This window comes from Musca autumnalis, unplaced genomic scaffold (assembly GCF_047663935.1).
Source record: "Musca autumnalis isolate F117 unplaced genomic scaffold, ASM4766393v1 scaffold_1, whole genome shotgun sequence".
Lineage (NCBI taxonomy): Eukaryota > Metazoa > Arthropoda > Insecta > Diptera > Muscidae > Musca > Musca autumnalis.
Genome location: NW_027411644.1, coordinates 257361276 through 257382002, shown reverse-complemented (window position 1 = coordinate 257382002; position 20727 = coordinate 257361276). Strand labels below are relative to the sequence as shown.

Sequence of the window (20727 nt, the reverse complement as noted above, 5' to 3'; positions counted from 1 at the left end):
TCGACTTTAAAATGGCCTTCGATACTATTAAAAGAGCAGCAATATGGAGATCGCTAGAAAAACGGGGCGTACCGAATAAATTAATCGCAATAATAAAGGCTATATACTCCAACGTCGACATGCAAGTACTTCATAATGGGACACTAAGTACCCCATTCAAAACAAACGTTGGTGTACGTCAAGGCTGTCCATTATCACCACTTCTCTTTGCAATAGTGTTAGATGATATAATGTTAAAGGTGTGCCGGAAGAGGCGAGGTATAACATGGGGGCTGAATAAGCAGCTCGAGGACCTAGCATATGCAGATGATATCTGCCTTCTGTCACACAAGGACGGCGACATACAGGACAAAATAAATGATCTAGTGCGGCTAGCAAGATAAGTTGGACTAGAAATCAACATTAAAAAACATATGTAATGCGACTCAACAACCGTTACGACGATGCGATCAAAATTGACAATCAACAGATTCCTTACGTTGAATCATTCTTCTATTTAGGAAGCATTGCGACCATAGCTAGCGGCATCGATGAAGATGACTCAAGCAGACTTAATAAGACAAGAAGCGCATTTGAACGGCTAAGAAAAACATGGAAAACACACAGATAACAAGAGCCACGAAGTTGCGAATTTTCAATGCATGGCCCTAGATTGGAACCCGCAGGGCAGTAGAAGGCCGGGTCGCCCAAAAATGTCCTGGAGAAGAACAGTACTCAAGGAATTGACACAAATCAATAAATCATGGGATTTTATAAAAATACTTGTGCATAATAAATCATTGTGTAAATGTATTGTTGATGCCCTATGTTCCCTCGAGGAATAAATAAAGGAAAACAAGTAAGTACGTATCAGTCAGCTGTGCTGACGGAGAAATACCCTCAGCCACTGACCAAGATAAAAACAACAAAACCAAACCAAACACAATAATTATGCCGTATATAAAATATATTGATTTTATATCACGCAACGTGGGCTTATATCAAATCATTGACATATACCAAACATTTTTGGCAACCAAACTTCCTCATAAATGACTCAAAATATTAAATTATGTTAAAATAAGTTTGAAAGAAATTTTTGAAAAAGTTTTATAGTTATCTTGCACCATATCCGACAGGGTTTTGAAGCTTTTTTACCATTGTAAATGAGGCCGCTCCAACAATCTACTGAAAAAGAGTCAAAACGATGCGAGAGGAAAAAAAATGTCAAAACGATCCGTGAGGAGCTTTTAAACTTCACTTTATCCGAATTTTGTGTGGGAGGTACTCGAAGGAGTGGACCGATACAATCCATATTCCAACCTGATACATGACTGGATGAAATACGAGCTCTAACCACTATTAATTCGTACACAGAGCATATTTCAACAATGTGTTATTAAAGTATGTATATTAGGGCGACCCATAAAAAACAAAATATTTTTATTTTGGAGCTCCTACCTCCTAAATTTGTTTCGATTTGATCCAAAAACCTTATATATGAAATTTTACGGAAATTGGTTAACGTTAACCCGTATCTACCGAGCGATCTTTGTTTCCATAGTAATTTGTATGGGGTCAAAGGTGCATTTTCACGAAAATTCTCTAAAGGCCGCAATTATTGTCCAATCGATGAAAAAACTTTAGCAGTTCATTATTGGGGCTAAAAAATGATCTCTACAAAAATTTATGACGATCGGTTAACGATAACCCGTGCTCTCTGGCCGCTTTTTATTTTTCATAGAACTTTGTATGGGGACCAAAAACTAATTTTCCGAAAATCGCTCTACAGGCCACAATTATTTTCCAATCGATGGAAAAAAGTTTACCAGTTCATTATTGTGGCTGAAAAATTAATCCTACAAAAATTTATGAAAATCTATTCTCTTTAGACATATATTTGACGTTAATTAAGTTTCATGTTAAATAGTGAAAAAATACGTGATGTACGAATTAATAGTGGTTAGGGCTCGTAATACGATGTGCAAAGCCTGCACCAATCAGAAATTCCCTGCGAGAATTATCATGCGGATTTACCATTTTGGACCATTATTTCGATGTGTTATAAACTTTTGAGGCAAAATCAACTTATAATACCCTCCCCACATAGTGTTGTAGGGTATAATAAAATTAGCATTTTTGGGGTCCTGGTTAAGAATTCGCCCAGGAAATGAAAAGAGCCAAAATAGGCAAGTTTGAAAATAAAATAATTAATATAATAGGTTTTGTAAGATAATCAATTTGGTTACTTTGATTTGTGGGATTCTGTAACCTTTTTTGTCGTTACCGATGAAAATCGGTCAAATTAGAACACAAAGTTATGAATGAAAAGTTGAAATAAAAGTTGAATACTCTTGCGGTATCGATAGGTGTTAGCTTTAGTTTAATTCGGTAACTTACGCAGATAAAAATTTCCAGTTATCGATAATTGTCGGTAATTCTGTCTTTAACTAGTTACAGGATCGTAATACAGATGGATATGTCTGTTATTTTATTTTTAGTTCCTACGACTCTTGATCTCTTACTGCATACGTCTCTAGTATTATAAATTGGATCAGCAACCATTATTGATTCTTTGGTCCAAATGTAGCTAGCAGTGATTTTAATTATTATATAACAAAACTCCATTTAAGTTTCTTTGTGCATTAAAAATTCTTTGTTCTCAAACAGGTCGGTAGTCACTTGCCGGTAACAACAATTCATAGCAGATTAAATACCAAATACCACCTCTGAATGCTTTGTTTGCAAGAGAGCGAGTTCATTTTTCACAAAGAATGTTGAAAACTTTGAACTTTAAGATAAAATAGAAGAATATAACAAATACAATGTGTCTTTATGGTAATTAATTTCGATTTATCTATTTACTTATATAATTGAAGATGTGCTTGGAATTGAAAAAGAATATTAAAACAATTACAAAATGTTAATAAATGGGTTGTCTTCTAAAAACACAAATGTACTTTTAATACGTGTCTTAATATGTTGATTGTGGCAGCTGCTAAAAATACAGCAAGATGTATATTTTTTAAACCTCAGGAATTTCATAATGATCTCAATCATTGGCTATTATAATGGTCACTAGTTGTTGTGGGTCTTCTTTAATTTTTATTTATAAATTTTTGTTTGGCTTTCGAATAAAAGTGAAATGTGTCCGACCACTTGCTGCAAGTTGTTGCTTTGTATCTTACATTAGTAAGAAGAATTTCCTCAAGTTAAAAATGAAAATTAATACATACATATGTGTATAATTTATGTATGTATCATATATAAATATTCTATGGTTGACAAACAAATTAGAACGCCAGACAAACAACAATAACATAAATGTATGTTTGAATTGTATTATTTGCGATGGTATACTGGAATTGTCTCAAATATATTGTGACATTTTTTTAGATTTTATACACAATCCACGCCTTGTAGATAATATTTATACAGTATCCACGCCTGGTGGATAATTTTTGTACACGATCCACGCCTGTCGGATAATATTTATACATTATCCACGCCTGGTGGATAATATTTATACATTATCCACGCCTGGTGGATAATATTTATACATTATCCACACCTGGTGGATAATTTTTATACATTATCCGCCCATCGTGGATAATATTTATACATTATCCGCTCATTGTGGATAATAATTATACATTATCCACGCATTGTGGATAATAATTATACGTTATCCGATCATTGTGGATAATATTTATACATTATCCGCTCATTGTGGGTAATATTTATACATTATCCGATCATTGTGGATAATATTTATACGTTATCCTATCATTGTGGATAGTATTTATACATTATCTACGCCTGGTGGATAATGTTCATACATTATCCGCCCATCGTGGATAATATTTATACATTATCCGCTCATTGTGGATAATAATTATACATTATCCACGCATTGTGGATAATAATTATACGTTATCCGATCATTGTGGATAATATTTATACATTATCCGCTCATTGTGGGTAATATTTATACATTATCCGATCATTGTGGATAATATTTATACGTTATCCTATCATTGTGGATAGTATTTATACATTATCCACGCCTGGTGGATAATATTTATACATTATCCACGACTGGTGGATATTATTTATATTATCCACGCCTCGTGGATAATATTTATACATTATCCACGCCTGGTGGATAATATTTATACATTATCCCCGCCTGGTGGATAATATTTATACATTATCCACGCTTGGTGGATAATATTTATACATTATCCACGTCTGGTGGATAATATTTATACATTATCCACGTCTGGTGGATAATATTTATACATTATCCACGCCTGGTGCATAATATTTATACATTATCCACGACTGGTGGATAATATTTATACATTATCCACGCTTGGTGGATAATATTTATACATTATCCACGCCTGGTGGATAATATTTATACATTATCCACGCCTGGTGGATAATATTTATACATTATCCACGCCTGGTGCATAATATTTATACATTATCCACGCCTGGTGGATAATATTTATACATTATCCACGCCTGGTGGATAATATTTATACATTATTCACGCCCTGTGGATAATATTTATACATTATCCACGCCTGGTAGATAATATTTATACATTATCCACGCCTGGTGGATAATATTTATACATTATCCACGCCTGGTGGATAATATTTATACATTATTCACGCCTGGTGGATAATATTTATACATTATCCACGCCTGGTGGATAATATTTATACATTATCCACGCCTGGTGGATAATATTTATACATTATCCAAGCCTGGTGGATAATATTTATACATTATCCACGCCTGGTGGATAATATTTATACATTATCCACGCCTGGTGGATAATATTTATATATTATCCACGTCTGGTGTATAATATTTACACATTATCCACGACTGGTGGATAATATTTATACATTATCCACGCTTGGTGGATAATATTTATACATTATCCACGCCTGGTGGATAATATTTATACATTATCCACGCCTGGTGGATAATATTTATACATTATCCACGCCTGGTGGATAATATTTATACATTATCCACGCCTGGTAGATAATATTTATACATTATCCACGCCTGGTGGATAATATTTATATATTATCCACGTCTGGTGTATAATATTTACACATTATCCACGACTGGTGGATAATATTTATACATTATCCACGCCTGGTGGATAATATTTATACATTATCCAAGCCTGGTGGATAATATTTATACATTATCCACGCCTGGTGGATAATATTTATACATTATCCACGCCTGGTGGATAATATTTATATATTATCCACGTCTGGTGTATAATATTTACACATTATCCACGACTGGTGGATAATATTTATACATTATCCACGCTTGGTGGATAATATTTATACATTATCCACGCCTGGTGGATAATATTTATACATTATCCACGCCTGGTGGATAATATTTATACATTATCCACGCCTGGTAGATAATATTTATACATTATCCACGCCTGGTGGATAATATTTATACATTATCCACGCCTGGTGGATAATATTTATACATTATTCACGCCTGGTGGATAATATTTATACATTATCCACGCCTGGTGGATAATATTTATACATTATCCACGCCTGGTGGATAATATTTATACATTATCCAAGCCTGGTGGATAATATTTATACATTATCCACGCCTGGTGGATAATATTTATACATTATCCACGCCTGGTGGATAATCTATATATATATAAAATTCTCCTGTCACGGTGTTCGGCTTTGTACTCCTCCGAAACGGCTGGACCGAATTTGATGAAATTTTGTATGTGGAGTTTGTAGGTCTGAGAATAGGTTTTTAACTATTTTTTATAGTGGTCAGAGGAGTGACCATGGTACCTCCCACACAATTTTTTTTAACAAAACGTGAAATCGAAGATATTGTTTGCAATGCTATGGTAATTATTGCCCTAACCCTGAATGGTCATCGCGGAAGTGAAATATCGCGGTCCACATTTTTTTTCAAAAATGTATAATTGCAGATAATATCCTTAATGTTAGTACGAGTGTCTTTAAAAGCGCTATAAACACTGGTTTCAATAAGTTAGACATTGCGGTCAACTTCACAATTTTCACAGTAAAATTCCGATAATTTGAAATGGTACTTGACCAAAATTCCAAAACAATCAAATCAGCCAAAGTTCTTCAAAATATCTAATTAACAGCTTTCAATGCAAATTCTCATAGTATAACGGGAAGTAGTGGTCTCGGGTGACCTCCCCCACAGCTGTTTTGACCAAAACGTGAAATTTCAGATATTATTATTGGTAAACAAGACATTGATAATTGTGGTCTACATCAGAGGTCCGCAAAATGCCACTCGCTTTTAATGCATATTCGCAATTTCGTGCCTTTTTCATTGCTTGCTATTGCCATTTCTGTTTAGTGCTATTGCTTGCTTTGCCTTTACTTTCATGAGTGTGTGCCAATTGCACACACACAACACACTAAAAGAGCTCGTTGCCTTTTTCTTGCACGCTGCCTTCGAAAAAGCACGTTGCATTACAAAAAGCAGTAGATATTTCTGGTCAAATTTACATGTTAATAAACATAAAATAAAAACAATTACTAGTAATGGTGTTTATCCTATTATTAAAGAAACTCAAAGAAAAAGCGAAATTTGGCAAATGTGTTCATTTATTCAAACAGTAGATGGTACGATACTGTGTGGTGGTATGCGGTATTGTGCATACTGCATTTGCGAATCGTGTGAATACAAATGTAAAAGCATGCAAGCATGCACTAAAGCAGTGAAACATTTCTTGGGGTGAATCTGCTTTTTGCACATTCATATTTTTTATGTGCAAGGCACTGCACTATTCGCTTTTGGGAAAAGGCAATAGAGTGTGCCTTTTGTATGCATTTTGCGGACCTCTGGTCTACATCATTAGTTGGTGTGTTGGTAGTAGAAATCCGTTGTAGAAAAAAGTTGTAGTTGTAGAAAAATGTTGTAGTTGTAAATGTTTATACCGGGATCTCAAAAATGGGCCAGCAACGCGGACGGGGTCAGCTAGTATTTATATATTATCCATGCCTGGTGTATAATATTTATACATTATCCACGCCTGGTGGATAATATTTATACATTATCCACGCCTTGTTGATAACATTTATACATTATCCACGCATTGTGGATAATATTTATACATTATCGACGTCTGGTGGATAATATTTATATATTATCCACGTCTGGTGGATAATATTTATATATTATCCACGTCTGGTGGATAATATTTATATATTATCCATGCCTTGTGGATAATATTTATACATTATCCACGCCTTGCGCATAATATATATATACACTAGCTGACCCAGTTCCGCGTTTATACATTTATACATTATCCACGCCTGGTGGATAATGTTTATACATTATCCACGCCTGGTGGATAATGTTTATACATTATCCACGCCTGGTAGATAATATTTATATATCTACATTATCCGCCCATCGTGGATAATATTTATACGTTGTCCGCTCATTGTGGGTAATAGATATACATTATCCACGCCTTGTGGATAATATTTATATATTATCCATGCCTTGTGGATAATATTTATACATTATCCACGCCTTGCGAATAATAGATATACATTATCCACACCTTTTGGGTAATATTTATACATTATCCACGCCTGATGGATAATATTTATACATAATCCACGTCTAGTAGATAATGTTCATACATTATCCACGTGTGGTGGATAACATTTATACAATATCCGCTCATTGTTGATAATATGTATACATTATCCGCTCATTGTGGATAATATTTATACATTATACGCTCATTGTGGATAATATTTATACATTATCCGCTCATTGTGGGCAATATTTTGGATAATATTTATACAATATCCGCTCATTGTGGATAATATTTATACATTATCCACGCCTTGCGGATAATAGATATACATTATCCACACCTTTTGGGTAATATTTATATATTATACATGCCTTGTGGGTAATATTTATACATTATCCACGCTTGATGGATAATATTTATACATTATCCACGCCTTGCGGATAATAGATATACATTATCCACACCTTGTGGATAATATTTATATATTCTACATCCCTTGTGGGTAATATTTATACATTATCCACGCTGGATGGATAATATTTATACATAATCCCCGCCTGGTAGATAATGTTCATACATTATTCAAGCATTGTGGATAATATTTATACATTATCCGCTCATTGTGGATAATATTAATAAATTATCCGCTCATTGTGGAAAATATTTATACATTATCCACGCCTTGTGGATAATATTTATACATCTACATTATCCACGCATTGTGGATAATATTTATGCATTTTCCGCTCATTGTGGATAATATTTATACATTATCCACGCCTTCCACATTATCCGCTCATCGTGGATAATATTTATACATTATCCGCTCACTGTGGATGATATTTATACATTATCCACGCCTTGTGGATAATATTTATACATTATCCACGCCTTCTGGATAATATTTCTACATTATCCACGCATTGTGGATAATATTTCTATATTATCCACGCATTGTGGATAATATTTATACGTTATCCATGCATTGTGGATAATTTGCATACATTATCCGCTCATAGTGGATAATATTTATACATTATGCACGCCTGGATAATACTTATACATTAACCACACCTGGTGGATAATGTTTATACATTATCCTTTCCTGGTGGATAACGTTTATACATTATCCGCTCATCGTAGATAATGTTTATACATTATCCGTTCATTGTGGATAATATTTATACATTATCCACGCATTGTGGATAATATTTATACATTATCCCTTTATTGTTATCCAGTCCTTGTGAACAATATTTACTGATTTTTCTCACCGTGCGGAAATGTATATATTATCCATACTTTCGTTATCCGTAAACAATCTGCATTTAGCAAATTATGAATACAATCACAATTTAAACAAAATTTAAGAACACTTAATATAATAAAAAAAAAACACAAACAAAAAACAAATAAATCCACCGGAACGATATTTGGGTTACTTTACTGCAGTGGCTACTGCAAAATAGGTCACAACCACCACCTCGAATGCGGGTATAAAAATAAAAAAGAATATCAAAAATGCCACTTCATGGAGGCCGGAAAGTAAAAAGTGGTGACACAAACAAAACGCCACACCAGAGAATTACCAGCAAATCAAGAAAAAAACACGAAACAAACGAAATCTTTCGCAACCAGCAACACTATTTAGCACATTAGCCAGGGAGTCAGCCATTCTGACAGCCACCTAGTCAGCAACAACTTGTCAATATGGCCAACAACACTTTGGCAATAAATAATGATCATTACCACCATTGGCGATGATGAAATTGTATCGAAAAATTCACACATTCACACACACACCCAGTGTCCAACAAACAGACCGTACCGTCCGTCGTTTAGTGAGACATCACACACAGCAAAATGTGAAAGTTTTCTTTTCTTTGAAACTGGGGGCCACCATGCCATGACGCTACGTTTGACAAAAACAAAATAAATAAAATACAATATACAAAAATTTGTATATTTTGGCACTCTCCAACAAAATTGAATTGAAACTGAAAACAAAACAAAAAAAAAATCCAGGCCTCACCCCTCATTCTTGTCATCCCAAAACAAGAAACGTATTCTTCTATTCTTTTAACAAAAATGTTTTTTTTTCTTATTTTGTTTTTTTTTTTTTTTTTTTTTTTTTGGAAAGAAAATATTGTTAATTTTAATTCTCTTTTCTTGTTGCTTTCGTTACAGCAAAACGCGTGGCCTACAAATTGCCAAAGTGAGTGAATAAAGATGGCCCCATCACAAAGCAGCCTCTTCTCCCCAGGCCAAATGTGACAAAAATTTAAAGAAAAAAATTTTTTGCCAAAAAAACTGAAATCAAAATTGGAAAAATAAAAATATTTTTTCTCTCTATTCTTAGTGGCGATCTTTAATATTGGCAATTAAAAAGCGAAAGAATAAACGAAAAACGGCAACAAATGTTCTTTAAAATTGGCCACACGTGCTAGCCAACAAAAGTGTCGCTAATTTAACGCAAAAATAAATTCGTGAGTGTTTTTCGTTTCGGTCGTGAAATTTTCGTATTTTTGTAATGTTTTAACTAATAACGATTTGGTTGAAAATATTTTTTTCGGAAGTGTTTCGCGTTAATTGTTCAACTATTTTCAAAACTTTACTCCCTGTTCATTGTTAACCTCTCGCAAAGATGGGCTTTTCAACGGCCCTTCAGGGTCGCGCAGCACACGAGGCCCTAGTCGCCCGTCAAGATGTCGAACTACGTCTTATGGAGATCATGAAACGTACCATCCAACTTAAGGCCAAATATGACAAAGAATATGCCGTTGGATTAGCTGCTGTGGCGCAACAGGGTTTGAAAATCGATCGAGCCGATGACATGCAAGGTAAGTACGGAGTACATGCAAATATAGAGTAGAGGATTTATTATTTAGTTTTCTTCGGTATTATTTTGAACAAATAAAAAATAATTTTAAAAAATTAAGTTTCAGTGTTTTATTTATAAATGCACTTAAAACTAGAAAATAATTTGTCGCTTAGCCTCAATATGTATATACTTTCTTATGATGGAATCTCTCAAATAAAAATAAAACAAAACGCTTGTATTTAAATTATAAATGGTGGCGAAATTAAACGGCAAGCGAGTTAAATAAAACACTGTAAAAATAAAATGTTAAAACATAAAAGGTAAAATATATAAAACATATTAAATATTAAATAAAAATAAATAAAGATATTTAAATATAAAAAATATTAAACATAAGAATATTTGTTATAAAAATATAAAACACTATAAATAAATATTAAAATGTTTAAATATAAAAAATGTTAAAGATAAAAAAATACAAAAATATTAAATAAACAAAAAAAGATTAAATATAAAATAAATGCAAATATAGAGTAAAGAACTTGTTATTTATATTCGGATTTCTTCGATATTATTTTTAAAATAATGCATATAAATAAAATGTCCTATAACTTTCTATAAAACATAAAATATAAAGTATAAAATTCTAAATATAAAAATGTATTATATAAAAAATAAATTTAAAAATATTAATTATTAAAAATAAAAAATATTAAATATAAAAGCTATTAAATATAAAAAATGTTTAATATAAAATATATTAAGTATGAAAATATTAAATATTCCAAATATTAAGTATAAAAAAAATTAAATACAAAAAATATAAAATATAAAAAATATAAATTATAAAAATAAAAACAGTAGAACCGTGATAATTCGTACCTCGATAAGTCGAAAATTTTGATAATTGGTATAAGCTGTCGGTCCCTTGAATCCATTTCCTACACATTTTAAACCCGCTAAATCGAAAACCTCGATAATTCGTATAAAGTTACCGGTCCCATGTATTACGAATTATCGAGATTCTACTGTATAAAAATATTAAATTAAATTATTAAATAAAAAAAGTATAAAAGTATTATATAAAAATTTTAAATATAAAAAATATTGAGTATAAAAAAAATTATAAAAATATTTAATATTAAAAATATAAAATATAGCAAAAATATAAAATATAAAAAATATTATAATATTAATCTTAAACATAAATATGTTAAATATAAAACATATTAAATACAAAAATATTAAAATATAAACAAGTAAAAAAGTGTTAGTCGGCTTTGCCGACAGATATACACTGCCGCTCACTTGAATAGAACCCTCCTGCAACATTTTATTCAACCTCCATTTTTGTCCGAATTATACAAGATATGAAGTTTTTAACTTTTATTATATTTCGCTTCATGTGCTTGGAGTAAACTTAGTCATTCATTTGCATTCAAATCCAATTTATATAAGAATTATACAAGAAAAACAAAATAAAGTCAAAAATTGGAGTAAAAAAATTGGCTCATTTGAATAGAACCCCCCTTTAAAGCTTGGGAATGTAGAAAGATTGTGTTAGAATATCGATGCATATTCACTCTATATTCAAAACGAAGTACTTTCAGTACTATTCAGTAAAAGTATATCCCTCCTGATTAAGGATACACCCGTATATCCTGCTTTGGCAATGATTCTTTAAATAATCAAGTGTAATGCCTAACAAAGCTTGCTTTTTTCTGTCAACAAGTTTATTTTTGGAAGCGTACTGACTCCAAGAGTCGAATATTTTACGCATAAGTCACTCCCATACAGTTTAGAGAATATTTACCACTGTAGAATATGGTGGCTTCTCCAGGCATTTCCAGTATTGAGAAACATTTTCGGATATCCCGAGTGACAATTTCATTATGATTTTATAAACTTTTGTACACTTCGAGTCATCAAAACTTAAAGATTTGAATAGAAATGCGTATATCCTGGAGGGACCACATATTTTACAGTGGTAAATATGCTCTAAACTGTTTGGGAATGACTTATGCGTAAAATATACGACTCTAGGAGACAGTACGCTTCCAAAAATAAACCTGCTGACAGAAATAAGCAAGCTTTGTTAGGTATTACACTTGATTATTTAAAGAATCCTAGCCAAGGCAAGATATGCGGATGTATCCTTAATCAGGAGGGATATCCTTTTACTGAATAGTACTGAAAGTACTTCGTTTCTAATATAGAGTGAATATGCATCGCTATTCTAACACAATCTTTCTGCATTCCCAAGTTTTAAAGGGGGTTCTATTCAAATGAGCCAAATTTTTTACTCCCATTTTTGACTTTATTTTGTCTTTCATGTATAATTCTTATATAAATTGGATTTGAATGCAAATGAATGACTAAGTTTACTCCAAACACATGAAGCAAAATATAATAAAAGTTAAAAACTTCATATCTTGTATAATTGGGAAAAAATGGAGGTTGAATAAAATTTTGCAGGGGGGTTCTATTCAAGTGAGCGGCAGTGTATACCCTCAGCCAATGTGAAGTGAAACTTTCACCTGCGGACAGATCTAATGTATTAAAAGTCTCTTCAAAATTTTGTGGCCCTTTTTGGACATTTGAACTTGCCGACAAAAAGGTGGATTAGGAATTAACTGAACTAAGACACAAATGTTGAACTTTTGTAGGGCAGGTACCCTTAGGGAGGACCGATATGGGCCATTTTAGAAGTTAAACTAAATTTTGATAAAATATTAGGCGATCCAAAGTTTGGACCAAATTGGTTGCCCCATTCAAGTGATAACGTCCTAGCATTTTAGTGGCATTTTTTAAATATTGAGGAGAAGTACCGAAAGTTTTGAACCGGAAATGTTGGACCAAATCGGACCGAAAATGTTGGACCAAATCGGTTAAACAGTTCGAGAGTTATCGTGCTCTCCGACCGCCACATATGTGTGACATAGGGGTTTTTTACACCTTTCGGGCTGTTTTCCCAAGAAATATGGACTTGATCCTGAAAAAACTTTTACCGTCGTAATGGAGGTAGCGAATGCAAATCGCTTCAACTTCGAGATTCGAGAGCAGGTCTTAAAGTGAACTTATCCGAAATTTTGAGTGAGACGTACCAGAAGGGGTAGACAAATGTAGTCCATATTCGAACCTGATCTATATCTGGTAGATATATTAGGATGTGCAAAGTATGGATTACATCGGTCACTCCCTTCAAGAGTCATGGTGCGCAAAATTTTTCCGAACATTTTTGAAGTTTTGTGGGGGAGGTACCTGAAGGAGTAGACCGATATAGCCCATCTTCGAATTTAAACTGTATTTTGATAAAATATTACGAAGGCCAAATTTTGGACCGAATCGACAGATCTGCTCGAGAGTTATCTTACGCTCCAACCACTACACAAGGTGTCATAGGGGCTTTTTGCACCTTTCCGGCCATTTTCTCAGGAAGTATGGACTTGCCCCTGATGAAACTTGTACCGTCGTATGGGGGGAAGTGAACACAAGTTGCTACAAAGCGATTCGAGATGATGTCCTAAACTGAACTTATCCGAAATTTTGTGTTGGAGGTACCCGAAGGAGTGGGCCGATTGATTCCATATTGGAACCTCATCTAAGTCTGGTAGAAATTTCACGATGTGCAAAGTATGGACCAAATCGGTTACTCCCTTCAAGAGTTATTGTGTCCACAAATTTTCCGAACATTTTTGAACTTTTGTGGGGGAGGTAGCTGAAGGAGAGGACCGATATGGCTTATCTTCGAATTTAAACTATGTTTGGACAAAGTATTACGAAGGCCAAATTTTGGACCGAATCGGCAAATCCATTCAAGAGTTACCTTGCACTCTAACCACTACACACGGTGTCATGGGGGCTTTTTGCATATTTCAGGCTATTTTCTCAGGAAGTATGGACTTGCCCCTGATGAAATTTGTACCGTCGTATGGAGGACAGTGAATGCAAGTTGTTGCAATAAAACTCGAAGCGATTCGAGAGCAGGTCCTAATCTGAACTTATCCGAAATATTGTGTGGGATGTACCCGAAGGAGTGGACCGATTGAGTCCATATTGGAACCTCATCTAAGTCTGGTAGAAATTTCACGATGTGCAAAGTATGAACCAAATCGGTTATTCGCTTCCAGAGTTATCGTGCGCATAAATTGTCCGAACATCTTCGAACTTTTGTGGGGTAGGTACCGGAAGAAGTGGACCGATATAACCCATTTTCGAACTTAAACTAAGTTTGGACAAAATAATGCGAAAGCCAAATTTTGGACCAAATCGGTTCATCCGTTCGAGAGCTTTCGTGCGCACCAGCCAGACAGACAGACAAACGGACGGACATTGCTAAATCAACTCCAAATTGTCTGAAACACATTTCGTCCAAACATACTTGGGGTCTAAAACCATTATTTCGATGAGGCACATTTTGCCCGTATGAAAGTGTATATATCCTCGTTAGCATAAATGCTGGGGGTATAAAAATGTTCCGCACAAACCACTTTGAAAAAAAAATTGAAAAAATTCTATGAACGTATCTTGTTTTAGTTATATTATGATTTTTGTACCTAAATTCAAGGTACCCACTTCAATTAACCGCTAGAATCGGTTACTTTTTGTGAATATTAAAAGTATTTTAGATTATTCAATAGAAAACATGTTCCTCTTTTGCATAATGTTGATATTTAAGGAAGAAGTATGGTAAATTACAGTTTTAGAGTCCGTTGGAGAATGTTCAATATCGATGGCGAAGCTGCCCCATGGTTGGGGAGGCTTCGCCACTTTTTAGACATTTTGTAAATTTTCAAAAATAATATTTTAAAAACAAAAATTATAACCTCTTATATATCAAAACTTATAGTCAAGATATGCTAATATTTGTACCAAAAATAATATTTGAAAAAACGTTAACGGTGTCGGTATGAGAACATTTTGAACAAAAACGTGGCGAAGGCGCCCCATGTTACCATGTACCCTTTCTAGCCGAAAGGCTGAGGGTATAAAAATATTAAATATAAAATAAAAACAATTTAAAATATTAAATATAAAAACTATTAAATATAAAATATATAAGAAATGTAAAATTTAAATAATATTAAACATATATAAAATATTAAATTTCATATTATTCATGAATCTGAATACTGGCCACACTTTTTAAAATTTTTTCGTAACGTGGATGAATATTTTTTCTGTTTATATAAGAAGATATGATACCTCCTGGTCTTCATTTGTATACTAAACCATTTTGTTTTTTACAAGCTACATTTCCAACAAATAAAAAAGGTATTTCCAATAAATTTTTATTTTCCCCAATAGATGCAAATTGATGTATATGACTCTAAAGCTATTATGACTTTATAACCTCTCTAATAACATGACATGTCCATTATTTAAGGCCGTGCGAAAAGTGCTGCAACCTTTTTTTAATGTTTTATTTTATGTCTGCTGTATAACTGTTATATGTGGTAATGGTTTGTCAGTCATAATTAATTTATTTAACGCATTTCGCACTGAGATGGGGAATATTTAAAAATGTTGTGTTATGCCCTGCAAAAACTCTATTCACTCCAATGGCGACAAATAAAGGCTCTCAGTTGATCTTTGGCAACGCCACCGCAACACGCACCAGCGAATAGCCCCACCAACACTAAGTGGTGCTACAAACAAAAGTGAAAGTGTTAATCCATGATCCCCGACAAATAATGAATGGTCAACGTCACAGACTTTACAATGTCTGCAATGTCTGTGTTTTGTATTGTTGGGATTTTTACATTCATTAACGGACGGCGTATCGTTATGGCGACATTTATTGGCAGTGTATGCAATGTTTTTTTTTTTCGTTTTTTTGCAGATATTTTACTCTAACCATTCGTGGCTGTCCATGAATGAAATGTCCAGTTAAATAATTTATTTCATTATTGGTGATAAGAAAAACAACAAAAAACACTGCCTGTTCACTTTTCATGTGACAAACTGAATTTATATTGAAAAAAATAACACTTTACAAAACATTCAGGGCTAGCGAGTGCGTGCGTTTATGTTTTTTGTGCATAGATGCCACACGTATGCGGCACAGTGGGATTGTAAAGGATCTCGGTGAGGATATCAAACGCACACACTTGTTAAGCTTAGCGTTAGCATTGGTCTGTAAAATGAACTACAAGGAGTATATTCGGTAAACTTTTCAATACGATCCTCGAACATCCCTCAAGTGAACATTTTGAACTTTGGTGAGGGAGGTAACAGACTTTTTTGTCCGATATAGACCTTTTTGGGACTTGGTGTACCTTTGGAATCATTTTTGATCGATCCGTATCCAAGTGTATAAAGGTTGACAATTTCATTTCATCGGCCATGGGCCGAGAGTAAATATTTCGGTAAAAACGACTGACCCTTGTTTATGTCACATGAGTTTTAATTTTTCGAAATTCCACTGTTCTGGGGCTTTTACACATTTCACTGCTATATGCGAGCAAATACAAATATACACCCCACTTACCTCCTCTCTCTCCACCCAACAACTTTTGTTGTATGACACTTCTCGACCACTGTAGCTGTACGTTTTGTGGTATTTGTTATATGGCAGTAAATCATGGTTTTGTTGTTTGTTTTTTTTCTGTTGTTGTTTCTTCTAGTAAATGATACATGATCCGTTTGTCGGGGGTTTATGTTTCATGGTTGGCGTTTGCATGTTGCACAAAATTGTTTATTTTTTTTTTTGTTATCAGTTTTGGTTTTCAAGTCTTAAATGTTATTGAGCAGGGGCGGGTTTTCCCGCAAAAATGTCAAATATCTTTCTGTAAAATCATTTTGAACATTTTATACACCGACAGAGACACACATAAATTGTGCAATTACAGCTCGAAATTTTCATTGGAGTGGGTAATGAATTTGACTTTTTTTATTTTTTGTTTAATCGTTAACATTAATGACTTTTTACTGGAATTTCCAGTAAAAAAGTAACAAACCAATGACATTTTAATTCATTTTGAATGAGTGGTATTTAAGGGAATGTGAGATAAAGCAAGCCATCCTGATGAACTTTCCCTATATATGGAAAATACATCTTGATGTACTTTTCCTATACATATAAGGAATAATTTATCCCAATGAACTTTTCCTATATAAAAAAAAATCATCCCAATGAAACTTTGCCTATATAGGGAAAAATTCATCCCGATGAACTTTTCCTATATAACGAAAAATTTATCCCGATGAACTTTTCCTATATAGGGAAAAATTCATCCCGATGAACTTTTCCTATATAAGGAAAAATTCATCCCAATGAACTTTTTCTATATAAGGAAAAATTCATCCCAATGAACTTTTCCTATATAAGGAAAAATTCATCCCAATGAACTTTTCCTATATAAGGAAAAATTCATCCCAATGAATGTTTTCTATATAAGGAAAAAATTCATACCCATAAAATTCATCACGATGAACTTATATAAGGAATAATTCATCACAATGAACTTTTCCTATATAACGAAAAATTTATCCCGATGAACTTTTCCTATATAAGGAAAAATTCATCCATATGAACTTTTCCTATATAAGGAAAAATTCATCCCAATGAACTTTTCCTATATAAGGGAAAATTCATCCCAATGAATGTTTTCTATATAAGGAAAAAATTCATCCCGATGAACTTTTCCTATATAAGGAAAAATTCATACCCATAAAATTCATCACGATGAACTTATATAAGGAATAATTCATCCCAATGAACTTTTCCTATATAACGAAAAATTTATCCCGATGAACTTTTCCTATATAAGGAAAAATTCATCCCGATGAACTTTTCCTATATAAGGAAAAATTCATCCCTATGAACTTTTCCTATATAAGGAAAAATTCATCCCAATGAACTTTTCCTATGTAAGGAAAAATTCATACCGATGAACTTTTCCTATGTAAGGAAAAATTCATACCGATGAACTTTTCCTATATAAGGAAAAATTCATCCCGATGAACTTTTCCTATGTAAGGAAAAATTCATCCCGATGAACTATTCCTATGTAAGGAAAAATTCATCATTTTCCTATATAAGGAAAAATTCATCCAGATGAACTTTACCTATATAAGGAAAAATTCATTCCAATGAACTTTTCCTATATAAGGAAAAATTCATACCCATAAAATTCATCACGATGAACTTATATAAGGAAAAATTCATCCCGATGAACTTTACCTATATAAGGAAAAAATCATTCCGATGAACTTTTCCTATATAAGGAAAAATTCATCCCGATGAACTTTTCCTATATAAGGAAAAATTCATCCCGATGAACTTTTCCTATGTAAGGAAAAATTCATCCCGATGAACTTTTCCTATGTAAGGAAAAACTCATCCCGATGAACTTTTCCTATGTAAGGAAAAATTCATCCCGATGAACTTTTCCTATGTAAGGAAAAATTCATCCCGATGAACTTTTCCTATGTAAGGAAAAATTCATCCCGATGAACTTTTCCTATGTAAGGAAAAATTCATCCCGATGAACTTTTCCTATATAAGGAAAAATTCATCCCGATGAACTTTTCCTATATAAGGAAAAATTCATCCCGATGAACTTTTCCTATGTAAGGAAAAATTCATACCGATGAACTTTTCCTATGTAAGGAAAAATTCATCCCGATGAACTTTTCCTATATAAGGAAAAAATCATCCCGATGAACTTTTCCTATATAAGGAAAAATTCATCCCGATGAACTTTTCCTATATAAGGAAAAATTCATCCCGATGAACTTTTCCTATGTAAGGAAAAATTCATCCCGATGAACTTTTCCTATGTAAGGAAAAATTCATCATTTTCCTATATAAGGAAAAATTCATCCAGATGAACTTTACCTATATAAGGAAAAATTCATTCCAATGAACTTTTCCTATATAAGGAAAAATTCATTCCAATGAACTTTTCCTATATAAGGAAAAATTCATCCCGATGAACTTTTCCTATGTAAGGAAAAATTCATCCCGATGAACTTTTCCTATGTAAGGAAAAATTCATCCCGATGAACTTTTCCTATGTAAGGAAAAATTCATCCCGATGAACTTTTCCTATGTAAGGAAAAATTCATCCCGATGAACTTTTCCTATGTAAGGAAAAATTCATCCCGATGAACTTTTCCTATGTAAGGAAAAATTCATCCCGATGAACTTTTCCTATATAAGGAAAAATTCATTCCAATGAACTTTTCCTATATAAGGAAAAATTCATCCCAATGAACTTTTTCTATATAAGGAAAAATTCATCCCTATGAACTTTTCCTATATAAGGAAAAATTCATCCCGATGAACTTTTCCTATATAAGGAAAAATTCATCCCGACACACTTTTCGTATATAAGGAAAAATTCATCCCGATGAACTTTTCCTATGTAAGGAAAAATTCATCATTTTCCTATATAAGGAAAAATTCATCCAGATGAACTTTACCTATATAAGGAAAAATTCATTCCAATGAACTTTTCCTATATAAGGAAAAATTCATCCCGATGAACTTTTCCTATATAAGGAAAAATTCATCCCGATGAAATTTTTCCTTTATAAGGAAAAATTCATCCCGATGAAATTTTTCCTTTATAAGGAAAAATTCATCCCGATGAACTTTTCCTATATAAGGAAAAATTCATCCCGATGAACTTTTCCTATATAAGGAAAAATTCATCCCGATGAACTTTAACTATATAAGGACAAAATTCATCCCGATGAACTTTTCCTATATCAGGAAAAATTCATCCCAATGAACCTTTCCTTCATCCTGTATAAAAATTCATCCCGATGAACTTTTCCTGTAAAAGGAAAAAATCATCCCAATGAACTTTTCCTATATAAGAAAAAATTCATCCCGATGAACCTTTCCTATATATGGAAAAATTCATCCCAATGAACTTTTCCTATTTAAGGAAAAATTCATCCCGAGGAACCTATCCTATATAAAAAAATTCACCCCGATTATATTTACGTATACAAAGAAAAAGTCATCCCCACTAAAATTTTTAATTCTTCTTATTTTTTTCATAAAAATATGAGTCTTCTTATATTTTCAAAATTTTTTGAGATTGACAACGGAACAAGTTGTTGTCAGATTTCAAATTTCTTAAACAAAAATTCCAAATATTTGACCTTCAGTATGACAAAACAATAGAAACTGAAAACAATCAACCATTGTTTACTTCTTTTAACAAATTAACTTCCAATAATTCTTTTAAAAATGTGTTTGTTAACTAAACTAAGCGTGTGCAGCCGCTTCTGTTGAGTTTTGCCTATGGTATTTCTCATATTTTTCATAATTTGGAACATAATTCAT

The 20727-nt window shown here is 32.8% G+C and overlaps 1 protein-coding gene across 6 annotated transcripts in view; it reads left to right on the top strand.

The window, feature by feature from the left end:
• The window catches only part of FER (tyrosine-protein kinase Fer), a 287316-nt gene that overhangs the window by 30265 nt on the left and 236324 nt on the right, over positions 1-20727 (top strand). For all 6 annotated transcript variants that reach the window (XM_073960882.1, XM_073960880.1, XM_073960878.1 and 3 more), the window contains exon 2: positions 9791-10443. In XM_073960882.1, coding sequence (XP_073816983.1) covers positions 10248-10443 — 196 coding nt within the window. In that variant the 5' untranslated portion in view covers positions 9791-10247. The remainder of the gene's footprint in view (positions 1-9790; positions 10444-20727) is intronic.